Genomic DNA, 10116 nt, shown 5'->3' with positions numbered 1-10116 from the left:
GCCCTGTGAGAAGGATCCAAACTGTGGAGGTGAAGGGGTGGAGTCTTCTCAGCACAGGAGGAGGGCTGGAAGTCCTATAGGCAGCTGTGCGGTTATCATTTCCTCCTGCCCACCCTTCAGGTCAGTCACCCTGACCCAGGATAACCGGGTCAAAATATTTCACAAACACTGAGGCACAGACATTAACCAATCAAAACAGACTCTAGCCAGACTCTGAATGGAGCAGGGCTGGAGGCTGTAGCCTGACCAAGTACAGCCTAGATGACCAGGACAACGGGATGACCTTCTGAGCGGAGGAGGGTCCCAGGTCTGGGGCAGGGCAGAGGCACAATGGAAGGGAACTCAGGGACTCAGGACACAGTGGTTTCAGACTTTAATAACTGCGGGTGACCATACCATAGTTAAACCTCTGCCTGCTTCAGCTTCTAAGTTACTTTTGGGGCAGCTCTGGCTGCTTTGTTCCTTGGTGCTGGGAGAGTAAAGGACCAGTATCTTCTGTCAATTGCAGGAAGGGGGTACTCTGAGGGTCAAGAATTCTTGAAAGTAAAGTGGTCTTGTCTACTTTGGGAATGGGGCATTTCTGTGATTAGCTGCAATCCCAATATCTCCGAGGTAAGAGACGATCTCTAGGGGACAGTAACCTGGAGACAGGGACAGAAAGTCCCTCTGCTCAGGGAGAAGGGCGCGAAGGTGGCAGAAGTGAGAAGAGGCTTTCTGGTGGCTTCTCATTCAGCTGTAAAACAAAGCTTATCCCTCGCACTGACATCACCATCCTGCCCTAGAACATTAAGGAGCTGGTCTCTGGTTCCTTTCCAGGAGTCCCCTCTGGCAAGAGTAGGGTGCACCCTGGAGATTGGCTCGTCCCTTCTACAGGCAACTATGGTGTCAGTTGGTCATACCTTTTATTACAAAAACCAATAACTTAGTTTAGTTCTATACAAAGTCAGGAGGAGTTCTGGCTTGATGTACACAGCCTTATTCATGCTCCCATCCCTGGCCCTGGCCCAGAGGCTTTGGGAGGCCACCAAGGGCCTACTAGGCAGTTAGTAGCACATTGTGTCCAAGCCAAGGAAGTCCAAACTGGGGCTGTGGCTGAAGTGAGGGCTACATCTGGGGAGTTGAGCTCCTCCCCTTTGGAAGCTCCAGACCCCACTCTGCAGGTCACCGCAGCAAAAGCATGTCTTCGAGCAGTTCAGTGATGTCAACATCTCCGATGATAGGGCGGAAAAAGAGGTCCACCAGCAGGCTGCAGGGAATGTTCTTGAGAGTGGAGGCCATGAGGAGAATTCGGGCCAGGCGGCCTTGGCTAATTGGGTACCAGGGCTCCAGGACTTCGCACAAGGCCCAGTGAGCCTCCTGTTGCAGGTGGGCGATGTGGCAGGAGGCATGGAGGCCTGGCACATCTGCGGTAGAGGGAGAAGAGAGCGAAGAGGGCTGGTAAGCGGCTGCTCTGTGGAGGCTAGCCCAGGCTAGCCCAGGGTGGGAGAATGCTAGCAGTTCCCTCCCCTCACCTGCTGGGGTGCAACGCAGGGCCTCGCGCATGCTTGTGCCCGCTAGGCAGGCCTTCTGCAACTGCGTTGTACATTGATGGCTCCTTTAATATGCTAGGCAAGAGTTGTACGGCTGAACTGCATTCCCAGCCCTTACAGAGACCTAATTGTCTGGTGGTGCTAGGGATCAAATCCAGGACCTGTTGCTCAGGAGGCAATACTTTACTCATGAGTTCCATGCCTTGGCCCTCTCTGCACCATCTCCTTCATTTTATTTTATTTTTATTATTATTTTTTTTGGTTTTTCGAGACAGGGTTTCTCTGTGGTTTTGGAGCCTGTCCTGGAACTAGCTCTTGTAGACCAGGCTGGTCTCGAACTCACAGAGATCCGCCTGCCTCTGCCTCCCAAGTGCTGGGATTAAAGGCGTGCGCCACCACCGCCCAGCATCTCCTTCATTTTATTCATCCATCCACTTACAGACTGGAAGGAGATGATCCGGATATGATGACTATGATGTACGAACGACATTAATGGCTCAGAAGTTAAGAGCACTTACTGTTATGGCCGAGAACCTGGGTCCAGCTCCTACCTCCATTGTGATTCACAACTGCCTATAACTCCAGTTCCTTCCACCCTCTTCTGGCTTCCGTGAGCTCCCACTTAAATGAGGCACATATATACAGGTAGAAAATCATACACATAAGATTTACTTATAGTAAATCTTTTTCCTACTTTCTTGTTTGAGACAGAGTTTCTCTGTGTAGCCCTGACTGTCCTGGAACTTGATAGGTAGACCAGGCTGGCCTTGAATTTGCATTTGCAGAGATCCCCCTACCTCTGTCTCTGGAGTACTGGAATTAAAGGTATGGGCCACCAGCCTTTAAATCTAAAAAAAAAAAAAAAAAAAAGAGCCAGGTGGTGGCGGCGCATAGCTTTTAATCCCAGCATTTAGGAGGCAGAGGCAGGTGGATCTTTGTGAGTTGTGAGTTCAAGGCCAGCCAAAACTATACGAAGAGCCCTGTATTGGAAAAAAAAATACAAAACAAAACAGAACCAGGCTGTCTGGGTCTGAATCCCAGTGCGGCCACTTGTTAGCTGAGTGACCTTGGACAAGTAGTTTAGTCTTTATGAGTGACCTTAGATGAGGAGTTTAATCTTTGTGCCTCAGTTTCTTCATCTGCCAAGCAGGGATAATGATGGTACCTGTCTCCCACGATTGTTATGAGGTTTAACCAAACCAATATTTGTCACACCCTTAGCCTGTGTCCTGACATATGGTAAGTGCATGTGGCTGTTTGGTGCTGTTGTTGCTGTTTGGCAGGATACTTTAACTTTCAAGGCTTGTCTCTTATCTTCTTCAAAGCTACAAAGAATATTTTCCCGTGCCAAGCATAGTCTTGGTTTGAGGTCAACTTGCTCTGTAGTGAGGTCTAGGCCAGCTAGAGTGTCCTGCCGAGACTCCGCCTCAGGTCTTGGCATCGTCCGGCCCCGCCACCCATTGCTGTTCTCTTGGCTGGATTTCCCAAGGAGTGCTCACTCTCATTCTTTCATCTTTCTGCTCTGTGTGGCCTCTCTGAACCCACAGAGGATTTTAACCTTTAGAACCTCTCTGTGCAGGAAGATGTGGTTGCCACGTGGCTGAGGTTTCCCCTACTCCCTCCACCCTCCCAAAGTCCCCGAGAGTCGGGGCAAATTTCTCAGGTGCAGCTGCAAAGATCAATCTTTGCATTTGCTTGGCTTGCTTTTCCAGCCCTGCTCTGCCACCTCTACCTTGCTGTGTGGCCTTCAGATAGTTACTTAACTTCTCTGTGTCTCTCTTGGGAGATATCTATTTGAGGCTAACAAGGATACAAAGAGACAATGGATGTCAAGCCCCAAGAAGGTTCTTTCCCTGGATGGGTCCTATACACTCCCAGTTTGGTCACCAGCCATGAGTGTCTGGAAACTCACCTGGGTTGAAGAGAATGGTTCCTTTCAAGTAGGCATACTCCTTGGGACCCAGTTCAAGGCTCCAGAAAGACTCCAGACAATGCTGGAGCCACCGCACAGCAGCCAGTGAGGGTTGTGGCCGGTCTGGTTGCTGGGTACCCTGGGGACTGCTGCTGGGTTCCTCCAGTAGGATTTGTTTAAGTATACTGGGCACCGGAGCCTCAGCCACCTCAAAGGTCACAGTATCTTGGGCCAACCCAAGCAGGAAGAGAGGGCCCCAGCAGCCCCCCAGCAGCCGACGCTGATCCTCGTGGGGCAGGTGGCAGAAGGACGGCAGGTTCCGGAGGAATGCCACTGTCTTGGCTAGGACATCCAGAGCCTCCCGGCAGGTGCGGTGTGGGGCACACAGATGAACAGGCCGGTGCTGCCGGCACAGACAGTGGCTGCGAGATGCCGGTGCAATGGGCCTGGACCTGAGGCTGGGGCTCAGAAGTGCATACAGAATAGCTGGGCGGCCGGCAGAGCCCTGGCATGGGCAACCCCCAGACTGGCTGGAGTTCATGGTTGGTGTCTTGTTCCCGTTTCTTCCCAGCTCTCTGGCCTTTCTGTACTGTGGGGCTATTTATATCCTCGATGGGCGGGAAGGGGGAATGGCCGTGCAACCTTGACTCCAGAAGTTGTGTTCATTGAAAAAAAAAAAACACATACACACACAATGCATACACACACTGACCCTGGCAGGACTGGTGAGGAAATGGTGGGGGAGGGGCACTGGAGCTCCACGTGGCCTTGCTATCGCTTTAGTCAATGAAGTGGCCATTGCAGGGCACAGGGCCACCTACCTGCCTTTTATCGGATGACTCAAGTGTATAAACAAGGTCATTAACCCAGGCTGTCCCAGGGCACCAAGGTCTCAGGTGCTTAACCAGCCAGTGGCTCTGACTGCTGCTTCTGTTAGTGCCCACTTTCATGCACACAGGACCAGGGTTCTCACTGAGCCAAGGAGCCAGCCAGGGAAAGCTGGCGAAAGCCTTGAATGCACGACCCAGCCTGGAAGTGCCTTATCGCGGCTGTGTTTGCCTAACCTTGGGGCTCTGCCCCCTTTGTTGGTGAGCAACAGGGTGCAGGGAAGGGAGCCAAGTCCCTGGGGACTTTACTCATTGTACAGTTTAGAAGGCCCCCTTCCTGGGACTCCAGCACAGGGGCCCCTTTGGAGGAAGGCCATTCGGAGCCCCCTGCTCCCAGCCTGCATTCCTACAGCTCCAGGGCAGCTGGTCCTGCTGGCCCTTGAAAAACCATGAGCTTGCCTGGCTACCATTTGTTGAAGACACACTAGACGTGGGTCACTTTCCATTGTGATGTTGGGGACTTCCAGAGGAGATTAGAGTCTTACTCTGTGACACTCAAACAGGTGAACTGACCTGCTTAAAGTTACTCCAACGGGAAGGGATAGAGCACAGTTACGGATAGCCTCAAGGTCACCCTTGTTTGTCCCCCTGGGTCAATTGTGCACTTCAGTGTGAGTTTCCCAGCACTGGTGGGGAGGAATTGACCCCCCATCCCTGCCTGGTCTGCAGGTGTGGCCCGCCTCTGGAGTGAGTGGAAACATACTCCGGCAGCACATGGCTTCTCTCTCCCGGATATTTGTCTCAAGTGGTTAGAGGCGAGGGACAAGGGAAATGGGAGGTCCTCAGTTGTGTCAGGTTCCTGACCTTGGCTAGCCTTGCCTAGCAGGCTCACTGTCGCCACACTCTAGGGCAACCTGGTGCTCCTGGATGAGAAGAGAGAGACTCTGGAGTCCTCCACCCTGGCATCAGGTCTTGGCTCCACGCTTGTCAGTCGCCTGTGTGACTGTCAACTGGCCTCCAGGGTTCTGTGAGCCTTGGCGTCTTACCTGAGACATTAAGGTCTCCCTGCGGTGCTGACTTGAGCGAGGTACTGCAGAGAGTGCACGTCCCATTCTAACCTTACAGGCAGGCAGGCTACTTCTGCTGTAATAGCCCAGGCCTCCCTTAGGAAAAGAACAGACCAGCAGGTATGGCAAGGAACACTCACAGTGAGAAAACCCAACACAGCCGGCCTGAAGGAGTTGGGCGAGGTGGTCCTCGGATGGTCCGAGAGGTTCCATTCCCGTCTATCTCTTTCCTAGAAATGACACAGGAAGCCTGAGGCTCCATTCCTTTATTGTTGTTTGTTTGGTGCTAGCCTTGAATTTGCACTGTGTTGCCTTGGCCACCCAGCTGCTAGAATTACAAGTCTGAGCTACCACACCTACCTGCTGGCTGCTCCTTTTTAATTTCATTTATTGGGTATGATGGCTGTAAACAACATAAAATATGTTATTTTTTAAAAAATATTTATTGATTTATTATGTATACAATATTCTGTCTGTGTGTATGCGTGAAGGCCAGAAGAGGGCACCAGACCTCATCACAGATGGTTGTGAGCCACCATGTGGTTGCTGGGAATTGAACTCAGGACCTTTGGAAGAACAGGCAATGCTCTTAACCTCTGAGCCCCAAATATGTTATTTTTGTGTGTATGAAGTGAAGCTAGTTCTACTTTCCACCTTTCTTTCTTTCTTTCTTTCTTTCTTTCTTTCTTTCTTTCTCTTTCTTCCTTTCTTTTTGCTTGCTTATTGAAACAACGTCTGCTTCTGTAGCTCAGGTAATCTTGGAACTCGGTGTAGCCGAGGCAACCTTAAACTCATGGCAGTCCTCCTGCGTCTGCCTCCCAAGTGCTGGGGTTCCGGGAGTGAGGTCCAATGCCTTCCAAGCCTCACCTCCATACTTGTCTGTGTCTGCAAAACCCCTCTCCTGTCTGCCAGGACATAGGCCACTCTTGTAGCTAGAAACGGGGCTCGCTACATCCTGATCCCCACAGATGGACAGGCTGCACCTCCTGCTCCTGCTGAAATCGGGGGGGGGGGGGGGGGGGGGCTAGAGCCATCCTGAAAAGCCTCAGTCTCTACCTTCCACTTCCACAAGCAGTCAGTCAGGCTTGTCCAGGGGAATTGCCTTGATTTGCTGACCCATGTTGTTTAACCATTTTAAAAAATTTTGTTTATTTATTTATTTATTTATTTTGAGACAGGGTTTCAGTTGCTCTAGCCTGTCCTTGAACTTACTATGTAGCCAAGGCTAACAGTTAACTCTTGGGGGAATCCTCCTGCCTCCTCTTCCTCCTCTTTTTGCAGCAAGAGGGCTTTGTTCTTGCTAGATAACCTGAGTGCTCTACCCCCCAAATTATTTTTTTAGATTTATGTATGTGTTTTGCCTGCATACATATATGTGCATGCCTGGTACTCAGGGAGGTCAGAAGAGGGTTCAGAGTCCATGGTACTGGATCAACACATGACTGTAAGGCACTGGGTGGTCTCTGAGAACCAAATCTGGATCCTTTGCAAGAGCAGCATATACAGTTACTCAGGCTGGCCTTAATCTCACTCTACTAGCCCAGGCTAGCTAGGTGGGTTTGAAATTGGGACCCTCCTCCCTCAACCTCTAAACTGCATCAGTTGTCGGGCTTGTTTCCCCTAGCTGCTTGGTGCCAGTGGTTTTTTTTTTTTTTTTTGTTTTTAATTTTCTGAGAGAGGGTTTTACTATGTAACCTTGTGTGCTGGCTAGTTTTCTGTCAACTTGACACAAGGTAAAATCTTTTGAGAGGAGGGAACCTCAACTAAGAAAATGCCTCCATAAAAATCAGGTTGCAAACAAGCCTGTTGGACACTTTCTTAATTAGTGATTAAGGGAGGGGGCACCCGGCCCCTTGTAGGTGGGGCTATCTCTGGGCTAGTGGGAGTGGGCCTGGGCTCTCTAAGAAAGGCATCTGCTGGGTGGTGGTGGAATTCCAGCCCCCAGGAGGCAGAGGCAGGCTGGTCTCTGAGTTCAAGGCCAGCTTGGTCCACAGAGTTCCAGCACAGCCAGGGCTACACAGAGAAACCCTATCTTTAAACGCACCCCCCACCCCTGAAAAAAGAAAGGAGTCTGAGCAAGCCATGAAAGTAAGTCAGTAAACAACACCCTCCAAGTCTCTGCATCAGCTCCTGTCTCCAGGATTCCGTCTTGACTTCCCTTCCTTAGATAATGAACAGTGATCTGGAAGTGTAAGCCAAATAAACTCTTTCCTCCCCAATTTGATTTTGGTCATAGTGTTTTATCACAGCAACAGTAACCCAAAGTCACACACCTTGTCTCTTCTAGAACTCTGTGGACCAAGATGGCCTTGACTCATAGGATCTACCCACACCCACCTCTGCCTCCTAAGTGTTGGGATTAAACGCTTATAATATGGGCGGTGGGGCTACGTCCCCAAAACCCCAGCCTGGTATTGTGCCTGATTAAAAAAAATTATCAGAACCGGGCGGTGGTGGTGCACGCCATTAATCCTAATCCCAGCACTGGGGAGGCAGAGGCAGGCGAATCTCTGTGAGTTCAAGGCCAGCCTGGTCTACAAGAGCTAGTTCCAGGACAGGAACCAAAAAACTACAGAGAAACCCTGTCTCGAAAATCCAAAAAAAAAAAAAATTATCAGGATAATATCAGAGGCTGACTAATGGGAGTTGATTCTCTTCTTCCCCCATGTGGAATCTGGGGATCGAACTCACATCATTAGACTTGGCAACAAGTGCCTTTACTTGCTGAACTAGCTCAGCGGTCCAAGGTCTGCATTTCATGGCGTCTGTCTAGTAGTGTATAAAGGATTGCTGTCATTATTTATACTGCTGAGCAGATGTCAGCAGTTTGGTAATCAGAAGCGCGGTCTATGTGTCTTAAGTCCTGGGGTCTACGTTCTTTTGATCTGCCATGTTGTTCTCTGAATATGCTTTGGTTCTCTACTACAACAAGGCACCAATCTTCCCAGGTCCTAGAATCAGCCGGTAGGTACTCCAGTCTGATTCTGGTGTGGGAGTGTAGTTAGTGGAGAGCGAGTGCCTACCGTATCCAAGGCCCTGACTTCTATGCTGTACCCACGTAAGGGGGCGGGGGTTAGAAAGACTAATGGAAACCACATTTCTCAGAGTGGGAGATGGATGGTGTCAATGCAGAAGGGAGGAAACACAGCACAAACCCTGTTCTGCTGGATGGGAGCTGGTGATAATCCCCCTCGTGTTTCTCTCTCCAGGTAGGAAATGAATGTAGGGAGTCGAGGAGACGGCTCACCAGTTACAGCGCTTGATACTCTTGCAGAGGACCTGGGTTCAGTTCTCAGCATCCATGTGGCAGCATCAATAACTCTAGTCCCAGGGGATCCAACACCCTCTCTGGCCTCTGCAGGCACTGCACACATATGGTGCACAGCCAGCCATGCAGGCAAAACACATACACATAAAATAAACCTAAAAAATTTTAAAATTGAATTATAATTTTTCTTTTTAAGCACCACAGAAACTTCTTCAACAGGGCTTTCCCCTTGTTGGCTGTGGGGCTCAGATGCAAAGCGCCTGCGCACTCAGGCATGTCCCGAAGGCTGGTAGTCACCACTGCTGCTGCTGTCCTCACTCTTTGGAGGTGGAACCCCTCCGCCAGGCCGGAAGCTAGGTACCTCTCACTGTAGGGGGCTGTGTATTTCCTGTGCTCTGGGTATGTTAAGATCATATCTTAAGAGGACAGGTGTCATTTCTGGAATCCTTGGAGGGGAGAGAAGGCTGTGGTTAGGATCGCTATAGATCGGAGGCTGACTGGAGCCATTTGTTCAGAGAAGTCCAGGGCTTTTCTTTCTTAGGGTTTCTTCCTTCCTTCCTTCCTTCCTTCCTTCCTTCCTTCCTTCCTTCTTTCCTTTTTTCTTTTTTTTCTCCCAAGACATGGTTTCTTTGTGTAACAGTCCTAGCTGTCCTAGAACTACTGAAACTTGCTCTGTAGACCAGGCTGGCCTTGAACTCACAGAGATCCGCTGGCCTCTGCCTCTCAAGTGCTGGGGTTAAAGGCGTGCGCCACCACCACCCGGCCTCTGTGGGATCTTATTTATGGAGGCATTTTCTCATTTAAGGCTCCCTCTTTTCTGATGAGGGTAGCTAGTGTCAAGTTTACATAAAACTAACCAGTATAGGTTCTAACTGGGAGTTGACACAGACCGGTCCTCAGAGACCTGAGTCTGATAGGGGAGATAAACCCTGCTCTTTGGGAATGTTCTTTTGAGGTTCAGCCCTCAGGAGTCACTTTTTCAAGAAGGGAGATACGATCGGGCTCTCAGGAAATGTTTGGTAATAATCTTCCAACAGTGTAGCACTACCAGGTTTACAAAGTAAAAAAAATATATGCACGCGGGGCATCAGGTGATACATTCGGGCAATCTCAGTGCTTTGAGAAGGTAGGTGGACCAGGAGCACAAGTTCGTCCTTGCCTCCGGTACAACATCCCCAACAACAGCAAAACAAAGCAAGCCCTCACCACCACTCTCACCACCAACACAAAGCAGTTTTCCAGACAGTAAGAGCATTAAACCAAATGCCAACAGTTTCTAAGCCTGGGGTTCTATGCTAACTACAGTTCTGTGCGCTTTTCCAAAAGCCTGGACCAGCATGATGGAGTAGGTTTGGTGAGTGATTTCTTCCTGGGTCTCAACTGCCGCTCGCAGGAAAAGACAACTGAAGATATTGCTCGACCAAAACTTCTCTTAACTTCCAGCCCTTTCAAGATGTGAGTTCAGACCTTTCTAGAAATCTCCCAGGTATCTGGTGACCATAGCAACTCAAAC

At 50.0% G+C, this 10116-nt stretch overlaps 1 protein-coding gene across 1 annotated transcript; it reads right to left on the bottom strand.

Annotated features, from left to right (window-relative positions):
* Positions 1 to 351: 351 nt before the first annotated feature.
* Positions 352 to 4001, bottom strand: Nr0b2 (nuclear receptor subfamily 0 group B member 2). Its single transcript, XM_075945439.1, has 2 exons — positions 3442 to 4001; positions 352 to 1403 (listed from the first exon to the last, which is right to left on the bottom strand). The coding sequence occupies exons 1-2, from the start codon at positions 3980 to 3982 to the stop codon at positions 1162 to 1164; spliced, it is 783 nt and encodes a 260-aa protein (XP_075801554.1). The 5' UTR covers positions 3983 to 4001; the 3' UTR covers positions 352 to 1161.
* Between the last annotated feature and the right edge of the window lie 6115 nt (positions 4002 to 10116).

Source organism: Microtus pennsylvanicus, chromosome 13, assembly GCF_037038515.1.
Source record: "Microtus pennsylvanicus isolate mMicPen1 chromosome 13, mMicPen1.hap1, whole genome shotgun sequence".
NCBI classification, from domain to species: Eukaryota; Metazoa; Chordata; class Mammalia; order Rodentia; family Cricetidae; genus Microtus; species Microtus pennsylvanicus.
This window is presented reverse-complemented; position numbering and strand designations above follow the sequence as displayed.

Bases quoted from the DNA above. Each gene is read 5' to 3' on its own strand.
- Nr0b2 (XM_075945439.1), bottom strand. From the start codon at position 3,982: ATGAACTCCAGCCAGTCTGGGGGTTGCCCATGCCAGGGCTCTGCCGGC. The intron at 1,404-3,441 runs GTGAGTTTCCAG...CCTCTACCGCAG, and splicing joins AACCATTCTCTTCAACCCAG to ATGTGCCAGGCCTCCATGCC.